Source organism: Botrytis deweyae, assembly GCF_014898535.1.
Source record: "Botrytis deweyae strain B1 chromosome Unknown BDEW_001, whole genome shotgun sequence".
Lineage (NCBI taxonomy): Eukaryota > Fungi > Ascomycota > Leotiomycetes > Helotiales > Sclerotiniaceae > Botrytis > Botrytis deweyae.
Genome location: NW_024066208.1, coordinates 1,022,317 through 1,040,388, shown reverse-complemented (window position 1 = coordinate 1,040,388; position 18,072 = coordinate 1,022,317). Strand labels below are relative to the sequence as shown.

At 43.1% G+C, this 18,072-nt stretch overlaps 6 protein-coding genes across 6 annotated transcripts; 2 read left to right on the top strand and 4 right to left on the bottom strand.

Moving 5' to 3' along the window:
• Nucleotides 1–3,620: 3,620 nt before the first annotated feature.
• EAE98_000299 (uncharacterized protein) lies at nt 3,621–5,522 on the top strand (the record flags this gene model as incomplete). The annotated part of the gene is made up of 2 exons (XM_038947917.1): nt 3,621–4,393; nt 4,448–5,522. 2 exons carry the CDS (start codon nt 3,621–3,623, stop codon nt 5,520–5,522), a joined length of 1,848 nt encoding a protein of 615 aa, XP_038815594.1.
• A 3,319-nt stretch (nt 5,523–8,841) lies between these two features.
• On the bottom strand, nt 8,842–9,338 carry EAE98_000298 (uncharacterized protein; the record flags this gene model as incomplete). Its single annotated transcript, XM_038947916.1, has 2 exons — nt 8,842–9,015; nt 9,201–9,338. 2 exons carry the CDS (start codon nt 9,336–9,338, stop codon nt 8,842–8,844), a joined length of 312 nt encoding a protein of 103 aa, XP_038815593.1.
• A 648-nt stretch (nt 9,339–9,986) lies between these two features.
• On the bottom strand, nt 9,987–12,704 carry EAE98_000297 (uncharacterized protein; the record flags this gene model as incomplete). Its single annotated transcript, XM_038947915.1, has 12 exons — nt 9,987–10,020; nt 10,354–10,418; nt 10,693–10,709; nt 10,807–10,834; nt 10,952–10,965; nt 11,025–11,058; nt 11,123–11,160; nt 11,319–11,417; nt 11,512–11,588; nt 11,701–11,714; nt 11,885–12,526; nt 12,597–12,704. The coding sequence occupies 12 exons, from the start codon at nt 12,702–12,704 to the stop codon at nt 9,987–9,989; spliced, it is 1,170 nt and encodes a 389-aa protein (XP_038815592.1).
• Nucleotides 12,705–13,376: 672 nt separating this feature from the next.
• On the bottom strand, nt 13,377–15,112 carry EAE98_000296 (uncharacterized protein; the record flags this gene model as incomplete). The annotated part of the gene is made up of 3 exons (XM_038947914.1): nt 13,377–13,517; nt 13,570–14,455; nt 14,505–15,112. 3 exons carry the CDS (start codon nt 15,110–15,112, stop codon nt 13,377–13,379), a joined length of 1,635 nt encoding a protein of 544 aa, XP_038815591.1.
• A 204-nt stretch (nt 15,113–15,316) lies between these two features.
• Nucleotides 15,317–16,408, top strand: EAE98_000295 (uncharacterized protein; the record flags this gene model as incomplete). The annotated part of the gene is made up of 4 exons (XM_038947913.1): nt 15,317–15,350; nt 15,422–15,876; nt 15,936–16,158; nt 16,209–16,408. The coding sequence occupies 4 exons, from the start codon at nt 15,317–15,319 to the stop codon at nt 16,229–16,231; spliced, it is 735 nt and encodes a 244-aa protein (XP_038815590.1). The 3' UTR covers nt 16,232–16,408.
• Nucleotides 16,409–18,004, bottom strand: EAE98_000294 (uncharacterized protein). Its single transcript, XM_038947912.1, has 2 exons — nt 17,582–18,004; nt 16,409–17,310 (listed from the first exon to the last, which is right to left on the bottom strand). The coding sequence occupies exons 1-2, from the start codon at nt 17,827–17,829 to the stop codon at nt 16,455–16,457; spliced, it is 1,104 nt and encodes a 367-aa protein (XP_038815589.1). The 5' UTR covers nt 17,830–18,004; the 3' UTR covers nt 16,409–16,454.
• Nucleotides 18,005–18,072: the final 68 nt, after the last annotated feature.

Sequence of the window (18,072 nt, the reverse complement as noted above, 5' to 3'; positions counted from 1 at the left end):
TACCAATGAGTTGCTTGCCCTACCTTGACTTGGGCACGCAGAGCTTACGATCATTTGATTAGGTAGATTAGGTAGAAGTGAACCTGGGAATATCACCTATCATTTGAGGCTTCACATTCACACTCTTACAAAGATACTGCATTCTGCGGCCGTTTGAGGAGGCCTAGTATAGTGAGAATACAAGTATTCATGAGTCGTGAATGAATGGACTTGCTGCCGAATGGCGAGGCCCAAGAAATGGGAAAAAGGTGGGGATGGTGGTGTGAGGTGAGATTCGAAGAAGGCATTTTATTTGATGTTGTCATCTAAACATCTTTTACGGTTTACCTCGTTACCATCCGTTACCCGTGCTTTATTTACGATCTAGATGGTTTGATCAGCAGCGACCATGAGTGAGATGATCATGAAGGGGAATCTTAAGATTAAGCGAAGGGAAAATGCCACAATTGTAGGATCAATTAACGATTCCCTTGCCTGAAGATGATGAAAATAAACAAATGATACCCCCAAAAGGGCTTTTTTCCTCCCACAAGAGCAATACGCGTGATCTTTGAAGTGACCGTTTTCGAGGGTATCACCGATTGCCTCAAAACATTTGATTGGTGCTCAAGGACCATCATTTTCTCGTTACGAGCCAAGCCCTGGTGGTATCAACGGGAAGCCGGAGTTTAACAGATTATTCCAATGATGAGAAAGTGTAGAAACGATGAGCAAGGGTAAAGAAACAATCGTATGCAAAACGTGAGGATATAACCTATCGGCGGCTTTCTTTTCAGGATTTTGATGCAAGCCTTCAGAATCAAGCATAACTCCATAGATGCCCAACCTGATGAGAGCAGGGAATAGGAAGGAGCCAAGACAACCATGTTGACTTTGCGTTCCCATGGGCAATTCTCAAAGAGTTGTAGAGAATTAGAGATGGATTGTTTTGATCCAGTGCCCATTTTTCACACAAATCGAGTCGAGACAATTTGTTAGGGACGATGAATTTGAGAGCGGGAAGCGGTTGATGGAGAAAAATCATCTGAATTCTCTTGTGGTTAGTTCACACAATTAGATCAGGGTTCTAAGACAACCCCCCCCCAAAGCTAAAAATGGTAGTCTAATGTTTTTCTACTACTGTATTACCAAGGTAAATTGTAATAGTAAATGCATTTCGAAGTAGAAATTGCTAAGACCAAGCAAGTTCTAACGGGTCTATTGCCCTTTTGCGAATGCTTCTCTCGCTTTTTGGAATATTCGACAGAAAGAAAAAAGAAAAGAAAAGAGAGATAATCGAATGCCGACTAATAGTGGAACGATGTATGTTCTATCTTGTCTATCGAGCTTCTCTTGTCAAAGTAACCTTATTATTAATGATTGTAATCTACTCTAGGTAGTTGAAGTAGTCAGTCAGCCTGTCAGATCTAATCCATTACCTCGGAGAAGGGCATGAATAATCCAATCAAAGCTTGAACCCCTCCCTCATCATATCATCCCTCATTCCCGTATCGTATGCAACATCTTGATTTACCTGGGCTCGGGTTCAACTGATCAAATGGAACTTATTCAAGGCTTTGAGCGGGAAATCTTAAGATTCGATTGCCTTGGATTCAAATGCAATTTGTAATGAATGCTTGCTTAATGGAACATCAATTATCTTCTTTGGATCTCTTGGACATTTGTTTTTCCCATCTAAGATTTACATCCAAGATGTAAAAGTAGGCACTATCATGCTGCTATGCAATGGAAATGCAAGCACTAATCGTTAGCACCCGCACTTGCCTTGCCTTTCCCGCTTTCATACCGCTGGAATTGAGGTTTAGTCTAAAAGGGAAAGGAGTAGGTAGTCTTGTTTTCTTTTCTCTTCTTCTGGTGTGTGAGTGTACCGTACCGTAAAGTACGACCCCATGCACACAATTTCCATATGGTTAACGATATCCTCCGGGTGCACAGAGTTGGAAATCTACGTATCGCGAACAATAGATCATCGAGATCTTGAAGAGGTGATTAGACAGTCCTAGATAGACCCATGAAGATATACTTCGTTACTTGACAAATTGAGTAATGGGGGGGGGAGGGGAAAGAAATAATAATAATGAAATGCAGTATATAATAATTAAATAATCAAGACTAAAGTGCCATCCATATATCCATACCAATGTATGTAAAGAAGAAATAGCATAAAGTATCTCATAAATCCAAAGGCTAGAAAGTCTCCACAAGTTGATCTCTAGGTTCCTTGAGACTTTCGACTTTCGGGTAGTACGATAAATCCCTTTCCCCACCCGCTGTCATGGCCCATTGCCCATCATTTCATCCACTTACTCAATTACAAGTTAAATACCTTATTTGGCCCATTCATCCATCGACGCATTACTCAAAGAAGTATAGTGGACAAGAAAGAGAGCGAGAGGGAGAGAAAAAGAGAAGGAAGGGTCCATATCGTAACCATGCTAATCGCATCACCCCCCCTTCACCCCTTCACTGTTCCCCTCCAAAAGTACTTATACCTAGTATCATATCATGTCATGGGTGAAGGATTGGGTAAAAAGAAAATAGACAAAAACAAGCACTCGTAATATGGATGGTAGTATCGTAGTATCGTCGTATCGTACTAATGTAGATTAAGAAGAGCTAGAAGAGCTAGAAGAAGAATAAAGCCGCTCTTGAAGGATATTATCATATATGTCTCATTATTCATTAACTCATTATTATTATATTAGTATTATTGTTATTATTATTATCCCCATCATTATTATCTTTTATCATTTCCTTATTTTTAAAATCATCCGCGACGACCCATCCATCTCATGCCCTCACCTCACCTCATTATCCGTTTCCCAGATTTCCAGACCCCTCTCCCAAGATATCCACATTATCTAACCCATATCTACCAACTACATTCTTCTATTTCTACCTGCATACTTGACCTACTTTTCTAACGTGATTCTTACTTCTCTTGTCTGCTGCACCGACTGCAAGCTCAAGTTCTACTACTTGCTGCACACTTCACTGCAACTGCAACTGCTTGCAATTCTGCACTACCACTCCTACCACCATACGACCCATACGACCACTCGAACCAAAAAGGGACCCAACAGACTTAGACTTCTTACAGTCTTTTTGTACCTCCATTCTCCACTTCGGATCAAGCCATACAATCCCTTCCTGCTGTTTGTCTCGCCCGAATTACATCGGAACCCAGACTCAACCCACTCATACACCACCACCACTCTCGTCCCTCACATATCAACTGAGCATCTCCCACCCAATTCCTACCTCAAAAGATTCATATCAAACATTACCATCCTCATAAACAGTCACCTCTTTTGCTATTCTTGTCTTTTTCTTTGACAGAAAAACACAGCAAGTGATTTGACTCTTCACTCAATCATCTCATTGATTAATCCGCCCCAAACGAAATTGTCTTTTTTTCATATCCCCTCCCTACCCCGATAATTCAAGTTTTCGTGATCGTTGACGATCTATCGATAACATTTATCTTTTCTCACCGCCACTATTTATCTATTTTACCCCATCTCATCCGAAAATAACTTCGCTTCCCTCAAACCCACCCTCTTCCTTAACCACATCACCAACCCACCCTCACAACAGACCACAGCAGGAACTTCTTTGCTATGGCTGCCTTCCCAATGCACAATTACTACAGACAATCGTCATTATCTGTCGATACTCAACCCCATAACTACTTTGAAGAGGACGAAGGAAGCATTCTTGATGATAACATCCTCGATCACTCTGCATTAGATTCCGGCTTAGAAATGTCTCCACCCATGGACAATAGCAGGCGGGAATCCTTTGCAGTATCTTCGACATTGTTCTCCCCCAAGGCTGATGAATGGCAACACGTCGACATGCAACCAATGGCATCCAACAATCCCTTTGTCGAGCACAACAGCAACAACCCATTCATGCGTATCGAGGCTGCACAAAACGCAACATATGGACATTCGAATCACGGCTGGGGCATGGGAAATGGTTCGGGTATGAGCACACCAATGCAAGGTCATGATGGGCTTCCATCTGATTATGAGGTCAATGTTCCTATCTTTCAACGTCCCGTGCAAACACCATTCACAAACCCTGGAAACCATCAACTACCTCTCTTCTCCGCCAATGGCTCAAGTCATCCATCTCCACAAAAGGACTGGTCCGTTTCAGAGATGGATCATCGTATTCCAAAGCGTATGCGCCCACACAGCCCAACTCTTCGATCGCATCCTGAGATGTCTAGAAGGGGTGATGGTATCCGAAAGAAGAATGCCCGTTTCGATATTCCAGCCGAGAGAAATCTCACCAACATTGATCAACTCATCTCTCAATCCACCGATGAGCAGGAGATTAAGGAGCTCAAGCAGCAAAAACGTTTGTTGAGAAACCGACAAGCAGCGTAAGTGCATCATATGGTCCATTATTTACATCCATTGACTAATCTTTATCATAGTCTTGACTCACGTCAACGAAAGAAGCAGCACACTGAGCGCCTTGAGGACGAGAAGAAGCACTACACTGCTTTGATTAACGATCTCGAGGAGGACTTGGCCGAAGCAAAACTTGCTTTGGATGAGTGGGCTCGTAAAGAGCAACACTACCAACAATACATCGAGAGCTTGCAGATGGAGAAGGAAGAGATGGTGCGAACTCACACCCTCGAAACCGGCGACCTCCGCAAGAAAGTGAGCGTCCTCACAGAGCACATGCAAAAGATGGAAAGCACTGCCATGTCAACTGTTCCCAGTTCGACTGGCTTCTCTGCCGACTACTCTGACATTGATGGTCTGAACATGGATGGCAATTGGGACAACATCTCCTTCCTTAATGACTTTTCCATGGAAAGTGAGATTAAGGTTGAGAATTCGATGGTTTCCGCCAAGAAGGTCGACACTTCCCTTCTTAGCGAGCCAGAGAAGCCTGCTGCCCAAGGCCTCCTCTTGATGTTGCTCCTTGTCGGTGCTTTTGTCGCTTCCAAGGGTTCTTCTCCTAGCATTCCTAGAATGTCGGATGATGTTCGTGCTGCATCTGCAACACTTCTCGAAGACGTGTTCAAGGATGCTGGCATTCAACAATCCGCTTCTGCTGTCTCTGATGTTACCAACGCAATCGCACCTCTCCCATCTGGTTCCTGGTCGACTACTCAAAACCCTTCTTTGGGAGGCAACGAAATGGTCGGCGTCACATCATCAACTCTTGGAGATCTTGCCAACAGTCTTTCGCAACCAACAGAAGAACAAAACAACGAGCAACTCTTTTCATTGTCTGCCGCACAATACAATGGGTTGACTTCTCAAGATTTCCTCGACAATTCTCCCGCTACAAGATCAACATCTCAAGGACGAAAGAATCTCGGTGAATCACTTGCTGCCATGCGATCGAATTCCAAGAAATCGGCCGCAGAGGTTTACACTCGATCATTATTATGGGATCAAGTTCCAAGTGAGGTTGTCAGGAATTTTGCTAAGTTGGTCTCGGAATGTAATTCCAGGAATGGTCCAGAAGAGTGCGATACCTCATCGGGTTAAGCTTTTCCAAGTTACAAACCTAAATATGTCATCCAAAAAACTCTACTTCGACAACACAAATTCTTTTACTCTTGGAATAAAAACTTTACGGCTTTTACGATTTTACGGCTTCATTGCGAACAGAGACTTTGTTGCTCACGCATCTTCTCTTAATGTCTCAATTTGTTAATGAGCGAAATAGCGAGCGTTTGAATTTTTTTTACTTGAATTTTCTATTTTATGGCTTAATGGTTTTATGGTTTATGGTTTACGGATGGTTATTTTCATTTTCTCCTTTTTTTACTCTCTCTGTTACTGCATCATCGTCATCATCGATCATAGTTAGCGACGGGTCATCAAACTTGGGACTTTTTCTTAATTTCATATTGATTATTATTATTTTCGCCAGGCATAAGACGAACATCAGATCGCAGCTGGACAGCAATGGGAATACATATATTTTGTAAATTGGACGGATGGGGATGGAGGATGGGTATTCGGAGGAGATGGATCTCTATTGGATTGGAAACGGGCATTTGGAACGGAAGGGGGTGGCTACTCTACTCTACGCATTACACATCGCACACCACAAGCTATTTCTAGCAACCAGTTTTCCTTACACATTACCACTCAAAAGTTTCATTACGACTACGTTATCACGAACCATTTCATGAATATTATTTTATCAATACCTACAACGACATAAAGATACACTCTACGCAAATACCCCTCTCCAAGTCTGTTCCAAATTGAAGCGTTTGCTTTGAAATACACAATCGATGACTATCTTCGCATATACATACATCCTATCCTATACTATCCATATACCAATTCAGAATGTTTTACGTTTTACGATCACTCGCGGTTTCCTTTCCAAGACTCACTCACGATGAGCAATGACATGCAATCATGACTGATGAATGAATGAAGAGAAATGAAAGATCTACCTCGCGGTATTATCGAAGAGATATCGAAAGATCTAAAACATACTACATCGACCGATTGCGATTAGATCATCGGGATTTCCTTCTTAAAAATCTCCTTTACAGATTTCGGATATGTCATTTTGATGCAGTATTTTCTATATCTCAAGGGTCTGTTTTTCTTGTACCTAATTCGGTCCTATCTGTTGCTTTTTGCCTTGTGTTGTCTATCATGGAATGGGGGGATATGAGTTACTTGTTTAGAAGCTCAATTTTTTGTATTTAATTTTGACTTTACTTCACATATACCGTAGGATGAGATGAGATGAGATGGAACAATCAGATAGGAAAAAACACGCAGGAAAATAGTCAATAATACATGAGATTCATGTTCAAATTCTTCCCTCTGCTTGATGTGATAGTGACAATGATGCCTAGGTAATGACTGTGATACGAGTACTTGTTTGTGACTAATTACTGCTGTGTTTGTAGATTGTGTTGCTTGAACGACTCTCAAGGTTTGTCTTGGGTTTGTTCTTCTGGTTTCACCCCCGGATTCTGTAAACATGTACTTGGCCAGTCATGATGGAATTTCTTGTTTCCATGTTTGCCCGTGCCTTTCTCGTTTGTTTACTCAAATTCCGATTATCGTTCCTTCTATCTATCGATATCTCCGAACCAAACACCATGTGCCCACCAAACAGCATTCAAATCAGCATGTTCTGTCTCAAAACCCAACAACCAATCTCCTTCTCTCCCTCCTTCCATTCCCCACAATATTACCAGTTCTCTCCTCACATTCTACCTTCCCTCAACTCCACTTGTAAACCGGGCGATCCAATGACCCTTCACTTCCAGCCAATCAAACACACTCCCTTCCAAGTGTTTCACTCCCACTCCCATCCAGGTTCTCGAAACGTTCGTCCAATAATTACCCCATCATTTCTGAAACACACTTGTTTCTTGCTCGCCCCATACTCTCTACCCCGTGAAATACGTGGTGTTTCATCTTTCAAGGAAAAAAGTAAAAATTCTTCACTCCAAGGGTCATGTTGGTTTGTGGACCTCCATTTCTGCATGTGTGAGTTCTCCCCACATCTTTTTCATGACTTACCTAGCTAGGTAGTGTCTTTCACGATTCCTACCAGTGACCCCACTACTCTGCTCCGGAGGCTAGTGCTGTATGGTATGGAGATGTATGTGTGTATGTATGCGTGTATGCATGTAAATGTATATCGCTCAATTCGTATTCCTGTCTCGCATGTAGATACCATACTATACATGTACATCATCGTCGCTAGACTATCATTTTCCAAAACTTAGACCCTAGCCGCATTACCCTCCGTTTAATGCCGAGTCAATGCTCCCATTCTTCCTCGTCAAGACTCAGGACTCAAGACGCGAGAGGATCGAGGTCCCCACTATCGCGAATACATCTGCAGTAGATCGCAGTAGAGTGCAGTAGATACTCTTCACCGCTTACAATGGGATCACATCTAACCTCTAAGGTCGAGTGGCAAAGGGGATATGGAGTTGTAGGTTTATACTACTGCAGACTTTTGTCTCGCAGCTTCGTAACTTCGACAGAGATCCGCAAGTCTACACTAGCAGATAGAGATAAAGTGTTTAGCAGCGGACGAATCCGGTATACATCGCATGGCATTACATTTACATAGCATCGCATCGCATAGCATATAGATTTCTTTTCCATACACTTACATGTCATAACATTTGTATCTTCGATTATAACCTCTTTAGGTCTTACATACGCATACACATAACATCACAATACATAGCCATTTGCCGTGAGTTTGGCATGTACATGACAGTACATCGCATAGCAGTACATGGCATATACATGACATAATATGCAAGACCCTTTTTTCTTCAACTCAACTTCGAGTTCGCCACAAACGCAAATCCAAACGCGAATACCATCATGTAGATGCACCATGCAAAAATCCACGAGTGCCTACACATATCACAAATGACAAAAACCTGCAATGGCGAAAATTCTTCAACAACTCAATCTAAAATCACGTGGAATTATACGTATTGTTGATGTAAAACATAACGGCTAGCCCAGACGAAAGTAGACGGACATCCGTGCCGTATTCCAGCCACAGATCGTTCATTCGTTCATAGTCGGGCCCCATTCATCCCAAGATGTGAACCGATCCGAGATTTAGACGGTTCTAGTACTCTCACACTAGTGCTCCCAATATGATACAAAAGCCCAAAATGTAATCGAAAAACTTCAAACAAAAACTGCTAGGGCTATTTTAAGCACTCAAGCTCGCTGCACCGCCTTGCCGTCATACTATATCATATTCCATTCTGCCATATCACATTTTTTCACACCCGGGCCACTTCCAAGCCTCCAACAACGCTATGAAAATCCTCCATCCTTCCCGCACTTAGCGTCCAGCCCACCTTCGCAGCGACCCAACATTTCGCACTGCGGCGTTGAGTTGTCGTACCATACATGAAATACATACGTATATGACGCCTTTCCCATCGCTCGCAGCCTCGCATGCGTACGTAGATAGCCCAGTGAAAACTCTTTCGAATTGACTCTTCGGATTGGATCTCTACATCATACATGAAAATATGAAACGTCCTAACTCTGAGCCCGGGGTACCATGTGAGAACGAGCGAATACATCATACTTTGAATGTTTGAACGAATGAGAAAATTCAGAGAGAAGAACAAAAGCCAAGACCCATTGTAGATCATGTACATACATGCAGTATGCAACCCACTTACAGCTACATACCAATAAATAAGGCATGAGATAAGGCAGCTCAACAGGATCTGAAACTGAAGCTCGAAACAATTCCCACTCCAATGCTTCGACGCCCCGCCATAATGGATCACACAAAGCCTTTTGCTGTGCTGTGCGGCCTGTGGACATTTCAGCACGACAGAGACTGCTAAGACGAAAACCTCGTGAGCATACGAGTCCAGTTCCTGTATGTCTCAGTCATGACTACACCTGACCTGCGTTAATTTGGGGTTGTCTGATGAATTCACTCGTACTCATGCTCAATTACTTAATTAGGTAAATGCTGACTGCAGCACCAGACTCAACTAAAGTAAGTTAAAGCCAAAGCCAAACCGAGCTAAGCCAAGACCCTGATTAACCAAGGCGTAAAAAAGAAGTTAAAATCAGGTTTAGTTGATGAATGTTGAAATTTTATAATAGAACTAGTATTAATAGAGGTATAAATCAGCCAGCCCACTTCAGACACTGTGCAATACGTCAAGATCTCCGAGACACCAATTCAATGTGACCGTTTCGATTTTGATGAAATCAAAGATCAACGAATGGTATTACCCAATACCAGGCCCATACACGAGGAAAAGCCCCTAGCCCAACTGAAGTAACTAAAATAACTAAAGACCGTTCGTTCTCTCGATCCGACCCGGAGCTTAGCGAAGGAAAACAAGTAAGAACGCGTGAACCAAACTCATTAGTCGTTCGTCCAGAAAAGTATCTAGTATCTCCAAAGAGTTACCCCACTCCCAGTTCTTATTATCTAGAACTTCCGTATTTGGAATTTTACTTCTTAGGATTGTATTTATCCTTCCAAATCCTACATTCATTGTAACCAATAAATATCAGCAAACATCTCTTTACAGGGGTACATTTCTAACCGACATTGCCGAAGAGACAATGAGAACCAATTGATTTTTCGTACCAATGTACCTCTAAAATGCACGAAGGTAGTGGACGCATATCGTCGTACCCCACTTATTAAAACAATGAACGAACGAACCATCACTAAATGACTGGGAGCGGGACTGCCGCCGAAAAGCATACAGACCTTAAGATAACCAGGCTGAGACAAGAACTTCATACAGAGCGGAAAATTTCCAGAAGGGGTTTCTGCAAATACTGGGTCCAAACATGAAAAGGGAAAACTCACCAAGAATTGCCCAGTGTTTTTACACCCGCATTTTCGGCCTTGCGAAGATAGTACGCTGCTCGGTACTGCAAGAAATTTGAGTTAGCACTGACAATGGTAACGGAAACCATACCCAGAAAGAACCATCAGCCTCATCTTATGACTGGCTAGGAATATTTCGAGAGTTTGCAAGGGGTTAAGCATTCGGTTGAAGTTGCATGAAGGTGGCCCCATTGCTGCCCAAAATGCGACGTAAGGGAACCATGCGTACAGCGCAAGCCACAGTAGTTGTTTGTTGGATCCGGAACTGGTGTTTGAGTGGATGGATGGGAAGTTCTGGCGAACCACGGGCGAACTTACTTTATCTTTTTTACAGCCTGGAGAGAGCAGTGGTCAGTATATTAGATCAGGCAAACGCGAAGATTACGAGCTCGAGGTCGAACTTGGTTGTTGGGGAGACATGAAGACGCTTACCAAATCCTTCTAAGTAGCATCGTGCAACCTGTGATGAATAGTTAGTTTGCCTAGATCAAAATCTATGTACTACAGCATTTTAGCCCGACATGACTGTCGGCAAATTTTTGCTTTCAGAGTAGGAAGGACAACTTGGTAGGCTCACCTCATTCATACTATCTACGGTAATGTCAGTGAATGGCCTGATAATTGAGTTTTCGCCAGAGCTTTATGCATACCTGTATCTCCAAGTTCTGCAGCAGTTTGGTAGTACTACAGCGACGTTAGTAATGTACAAGCGGGCTTCTCCGCGACCCAATGATTTGAATCCACTCACTTTCTGAGCTGCTGTTGGATCTTTTTTGACCCCCCAGCCTAGAGAAGACCCAAAATGTCAGTATTACTTGATTAGGAAATTCGTTTTTTGATACTGCCGTTGAGGACCAAGGGGTGTATAAAAATCATTCCCATATAATTGAATCGTGGCAGGAAGCTACCAGAAAATAGCTGACAACTCAGTGGAATATCCTCACCATTTCTGAAGCAATTTGCTAGCTCATAAATCGCAATGACAAGCTCCCCCTTGGCAGCTCCCCCTTTCATTTTTCCGGATTGCAGCGCAAGCTCCTCGACTTGTCCACGAAGTCAGCACTATGCCAATATGAGAGATCATGACAGATAGGAACCTATGTGAAACGTGATGGGATACTCAGGGTAGGTACATACTTGCTGCTGCATTTGATGCTGCTGCCGAAAGGTACGTGACGGCTTCGGCTGGACTGGCTTGACATCCCCAGCCATGTCTATATTGTTAGTTAAACCCCGAAATGGTAACAATCAAGATTCAGAAGAGATCGACTGATTCCTCGATCAGGCGGCGTTATATAGGCCGCATAAAGGGTCGTCTTGACGTACCTGAGAGCAAGACCCTGTATTGAATATTAGCAATTGGATCGGAGTGTGTCCCTGACCGAAATCTTTGTTGGCAAGTCCGGCAAGATCCAAGAAAACAAAGTTGATAGAGTTGGTGAGCTAGCTAAAGCTTCACCAAGTCTACGTCAGGTGAAATTGTGATAGAAATGAACCAAGTAGAGCTTACATATAAGACCTGAGAAAGAGCATTATTGGCACCATGAGGGTCTGCCAATCTTTCAAATAGCTTTGTTGCTTCTTCCAAGTGCCCTTCCTCATGAAGTCGAATAGCTTCCTGGAGATCATCGTCCACATTTCTGCTAGCAACCACGCCTGAAGGATTTCTTCCCGGACTTATTGCCCTCGGAATTTCTCCAGAATTCCTATTCCTATGATCTGGTGGACTGCCACAAGATGAGCCTGGTCTGCTTATTGACCTCTCATTCTGCTGTGCCAATATTGTAGCTCTCTTCTCCCATTGTAATTCCGCATCTCTATCACCTATCGCGGCCTCTTCCACTGTAATCTCCGGTAAATCACTGGGAACATGCGACGATCCTACCTCATGCTTGCGCAAACCAAAACGTTCTGATATTCTTTTACTATTGTGCGCTGATTTCAACGTAGATCTATCACTAACATGTGAAGAAATCGATGCGCCAGATGTGCCCGAGTTTCCAGATTCGCGCGAGTTGCTCCTGGGCCGTCCTCCAAACAATCGACTAGTTCGCAATTCATTATTCGGTTTGTTCACTGACACCGAGGGTTGCAGGGATGATTCCGAAGAAGAGAAAGTTGGTGGTGATATTACTTCTTGTGTATTTGTATCCTTGTGTCATGTTAGCCATGTTGTAGCAGTGAGGGAGAAGTTGGTACGCTGCATGTAGCAGCAGGCTTACACTTCTCATGAATGTGAAAACTGGACCAGCTTCTGGATCGGCGCGTGGAGAATGCGCATCATTTCCTGCGGTTCTATCCTTTTTCTTTAGTAAATCAAGAAGAGGCATTTTGTCATGTTAGTTCAAAGATCTGAGGTTGTTGTTGGGAATAGAAACAGTATTGTCTGCGTATATAGCCTTGTGATGACTGAATGAAATTACCACTGAATGAATATGGCAGTGTGTGGCTTTCCAGCCGCAACGGTTGCCAAGGATGGCTGCCATTACTTACCTAGGTATTATTCAATTACAAGGCATGCAAGGCTTATTCTGTCGCAGAATAGCAGATTGTCGCTGCCGTAGATCTTTTGAGTTCCTGGATGTCTATGCTTGAATTGTTTATGCTGTGGAAAGGGGCGCATTTGGACTAGTATTCTATGCAAGGTTATCACGCAAGGACATATCGATCTATTGTTCTGATTGTTTTCCCAAAGCTCTTTGCACAGGTGATTTAAGAAGGTCAAGTAATTATTTGTGATACCTGAAATATAAACGTCGCTATTTATGTAGTTTTCAGGGGGCATAGACATTTGAGGGGTAAAAGGAGTATTTTCTCCGTTATTATTGTTGAACGAGGAAGCCCAGCTTCGAAATTGTATGTGAGATTTACATGAACCCCTTCATTAGTCTTGCTCCACCTTCAATTTGTTCTCGGTGATTACATAGAGAAATGCCTTTTTTTCACGATACCTTTGCAGAAATACTTCGATGTAGAGTTAGGAACACTGAATTTCGTAGAATCTAACTGAAGTTCCACAACTTCACAAGTAGGGAATCTTCCAAGCTAGCATCTGCATCATGCTTCATGAATATTTTCTTGGGTATCTCATATTCAACAACTGGCACCTTCTTCACGTCCTTCGCTAACTCGGATTCAAGCATCTATATCACGTTGTTAGTGAATCTGCTGCACACAAGGTATATGTTGACTTACACTTCCGTAAGAGTGATCCAGGAAATCCTCCAAATTGTATGAATGTTTGGTAAATTGTTCCGAAATAATTTTGGCAAGTGTTGCAACGTTGGGATGATAATGTGATTGCAGTGTGACAATTTCCCACAAGCTACTGTCGATTGCATTGGTCAACATTGGATCTTCCTCTTCCATCAGGAATGGATCTGAGAGCCCCTCTTCCTCTAAAGTTTTCTTCGCTTCAGCCCCTCTAGTCTCTCGATGGATCATGAATAAACACGTTGGGTGCTTCTTCAATAAATTATAGATCCACGGCACAACCGCAACGACGCCAGATGGAGGGGAATGTAACGTGAGTCTGGAGAGCCTCTTGATGAAGCTTGCGACAAGTACTACTGGTAAATGCGTTGATGATAAAAAGGTATCCAAAAGTCGGAAAAATCTTGAGCGATGCTTCGAATGCAGAATACCCGTGTCTAGCAGCGAATAAAGCTTTCTATAGAACGATGGGTAGTCTAGATTCTTCTCTTGGATGAGATAAAAGACACCAGAGAGTGATAGCAACGACGTTGATCCCCCAGAATTGTATGAGTCGGTCAGGAAGTCCATTAAAAGTTCGGGTTTGGTAAACCATGGCGCAATGAAATCGGTAATTTTCGAAAGGATCATTTTCCTTCTTTCTTTTACCATCTCCATATTCATCACAGCTAACCATGCTCCTTGCGCTCGCTTCTTATGTTCCGTTAAGGAGTAGAGTGCGTGCGACTTTTTCTTCGGTGCGGGAATGTAAAAATCTTCGAGTTCGTCCTTAGATTCAGGGACTGATGATATCGATGTTAAAATCTCATAGACGGTATCAAATGAATCATTGCCCAATTTTCTAGATTCGGGGGCCGTAACCAGTTTTCTAAATAAATGTCAGTAATTGAGAATATGTAGTAAGAAGGCAGTCCTACTCTATAGCTTCAAGTGTGTAAAATCTAACATCATCGTATTCCTCAACAAACTTGTCACTGAACTCTTTCCTAGCAATGCTATCACTCCCAGGACGAATGAGAACCTGAACCATATCCGTAAGAAGGCCTGTAGGAAAACAATAATCCTGACCGTTTCGCAGATGCTGCCCTTCAATCTTCAACATTCTCATGCAAAGAGTTAATCCCGTGGATGCGGTATCTTCTTGGCTCAACATATCAAGAAGGATAATCTTGTATTCTGAGTATCTTTCCTTGAGCCATTGGATCACAGTCGCGTCCTTCACAGCAGTCTCTTTGGTTTTCTGTAAACCCCCAACTACTATCAATTTCGTGAAAACCCGGCATAACGATACCGCGGCGAGAATTGACGCATCGGCACCTTCAGAATCATCTCGTGCAATGCCAATTAGCCTTGCAATGTTGTTATAATGCTTCTTCGACTCGAAGATTTCGCTCTCTAGGAGGAGAATTTGCGCCTGTGGATCTTCTTCACTATCCTCGGATCGTGCCCGTTTTGAAGGCCCTTTTTCTGACACAGCTCTCTTCCTTTTTGAAGGGCGTTTCGAATCAATAATTGCGCCAGGCATTGTTAAATATGTGACGGAATGTACTTTGCCAATTCTCTAGAAATTTATTTCTCTTATCGAGATAATCCAGAAATATTTGTTAAATCCTCAGGCACCCTTACATAAGAAACTTCAAAGTGAGGTGGGAAGCGAATTCCGAAAGAACCTCGTCTCAAGCCTTTCAAGCAATTTGAGCTGCTGTACAATATCTCCCCTCATATCAAAATGGCATCAAGACTATTGACAAGAAGCGCCTTAGGTATGTGGCACATACGGATTTGAGAAATATGCCACAATTGCTACTGGTCGCAATTGACTGACAAAACGTAGGGGCCGCTCGTCTTCGACCAGCTCTTTCTTCCCGTACCCTCCCGGCCCTCACATCGATCTCGAGTTCGCGATCATCTTCCTCCAATGTACCAGCAGAGGACCCTAAGAAGAAGGCGCAATCGCTCCTTGACTCTCTCCCAGGCAACTCTCTCGTTTCCAAGACTGCCATTCTTTCCGCAGCCGGAGGAGTTTCCCTGTACGCCCTCAGCAACGAGTACTATGTCGTCAACGAAGAAACCGTTGCTATGTTCTGCCTTCTGAGCATTTGGGGATCTGTCATTAAGTTCGGTGGACCATTGTACTCTGAGTGGGCCACTGGTCAAGTCAACAAGATCAAGAACATCTTGAATGCTGCCCGTGCAGACCACACTGAGGCCGTCAAGACTAGAATTGAGAGCGTTCAACAATTGGGCAGCGTTGTTGATATCACCAAGACTCTTTTCGAGGTTTCCAAGGTATGATGGGTTGTGGAGAATGGAATATTGCGGGGAAGTTTTACTAACGTAATTTACAGGAAACCGCACAACTCGAGGCCAAGGCTTACGCACTCGAGCAACAAACCGCTCTCGCTGCTGAGGCCAAGTCTGTTCTCGACTCATGGGTCCGATACGAGGGACAAGTCAAGATTCGCCAACAAAAGGAACTCTCAGAAAGCATCATTTCCAAGATCCAGAAGGAGCTCGAGAACCCCAAGGTCTTGCAACAAATTTTACAGCAAAGTGTTGCTGATGTCGAGAGTATGTAATTTTTCACTGTTGATATTTGACAAACACTAATCCAGCTACAGAGATTGTTGCATCCAAGGCTTAATAGATTAGAGAAAGGTCATGGGCCATTAGGCGTTTCTTTACTCTATTATGTTTTCAATAAGATACACTGTGCCATAGTCGACGAAAACATTTCCTCCCATGCATAAATTTATTTCAAAGTCTAATGATATGTGCATATGGATTCATACAATGCCTATAGCGCCCATACTCTCTGTCAATGCCGGGTGAGAATGTCACTTGTCGTAGGGGTCAGAATTGGCCCTTCAATCTAATGTCCGTCTCGCTGCTTTTGCAATCTCCTGTAGACTCCTGAGAGGGTCCAAGACACTGTCATGATCTGTACCCTTCAACTGTTCACAGTCCACTGCGATATTCGCAGTCCAATTCTCGCTAGTCCAACAATTTAGGAAGTATTCTTTTCCCTTCTCACCAATCATTATGTCCTCTTCAGCAAAGTAAATTTTGACATCCAGCCGGGCACTTTGATTCCTTTCAACTCTCTGAGTCCACAGTTCTACCAAGTTCTTAACCATTTCTTCGTAATCTTCGCAAGCATTCCAATTACAGTCATCTGTTTTCTTCAAACACAATCGAGCCTCATCATTTAGGCCTGTCGTATCTTCCAAAAATGCCCACTTAAAAATTAGACTATCCATCTCTTTTTTTATCTCTTTCGATACACCGTACGCCTCTCGAACCTTCTTTTCGGCCGCCATCTGGGATGCAGCCCCAGTTGCCGCAGCAGAAAAAGAAGATTTTAAAGTAGAAAAGACCGACCCTGAACTTGCTATCATTGGCGTAGCGCTGTTCAGAACAAAATTCATAACCGAGCCCCAGTGGTTAATCATAGTATTGGGAAGCTTTGAGACAATCTGAAGAAAGGTTGTCGATGATAAGTTTTGATGAACCCAAGGAGAAAGTAGGGTGATCCTGGGGTGTTTTGGACAGATGATGTGAGGGAGAGTGGCAATGATGTTGAGAGCATATATAGTCCCGGCGCTATGGCTTGCAAGAGAAACATGCTCAATGTTAAGGTGCTTGAGGAGAAGAGGAACAGTCTCAAGATATATGGGCAACCGGTCTTGGAGTGGAACGGAGGTAGAGCCCCCGAAACCAGGTCTAGGGAGGCATTAGTTTAGATGGTTTCGTAGCTTCATGGGCAAGCCGTTCTTGAATTCTTGAATTGACTGATATTGCGACTCATTATCTACGAGCCACTGGGCTCATCGATACTCGGAACGTCAGATTGGAAATGAAGGTGTCTTCAATAGACTGGCCACAAATTCGCGCAAATATATATATACTTGGACTCTGGACAATGCAATGGTGAGCGCAGCAAGGATCAGACGATACACAAACACCCTGCAACATAAAGGGCAATGTCACCCACCTGTCAATAAATATCATTCTCACTCCTTCTTCCATGGCTACATGATCAAAGGAGAATGCCAGCCATCTGATTCCTAGCATTCCCACAACAAAGAGAATAGTCGGCGCATTCTCGTCTGATGGTCCTGCAATGGCATAGGATACCTTGAGCTCTGCGTGCTTTTCTGTTGCCGGTAGTCTGAAAATCTGGTGGAATTTGATAGGTGCTAAAAGCTCCCTTGCCTCAATTTGTGCTGGCGTTAACGACATGGTGTTGTATGTTGGGATGGAGATTGTGTTCAAGGTTGACAAAATGACTTGCGAAAGTTATGTTCGGGATACAATAAAGGCCTTACCTAGGTTGCCTAAAGTGGTTACGCGTTAAATCCTGATGGCAACAGTCACATAATCTATCACATAATTTATCGATAGACTAAATTGGATTTGATGTTAAAATCATTTGAAAATAAATTCTTATTATAATGTTAACTTTACTTGGGTTTCGCTGACCAA

Excerpts from the sequence above, each read along its gene's own strand:
- EAE98_000294 (XM_038947912.1), bottom strand. The coding sequence starts at position 17,829 with ATGTCGTTAACGCCAGCACAAATTGAGGCAAGGGAGCTTTTAGCACCT. Across the intron at positions 17,311-17,581 it reads AGAATGATATTTATTGACAG|ACCTGGTTTCGGGGGCTCTA; the intron begins GTGGGTGACATT and ends ATGCCTCCCTAG.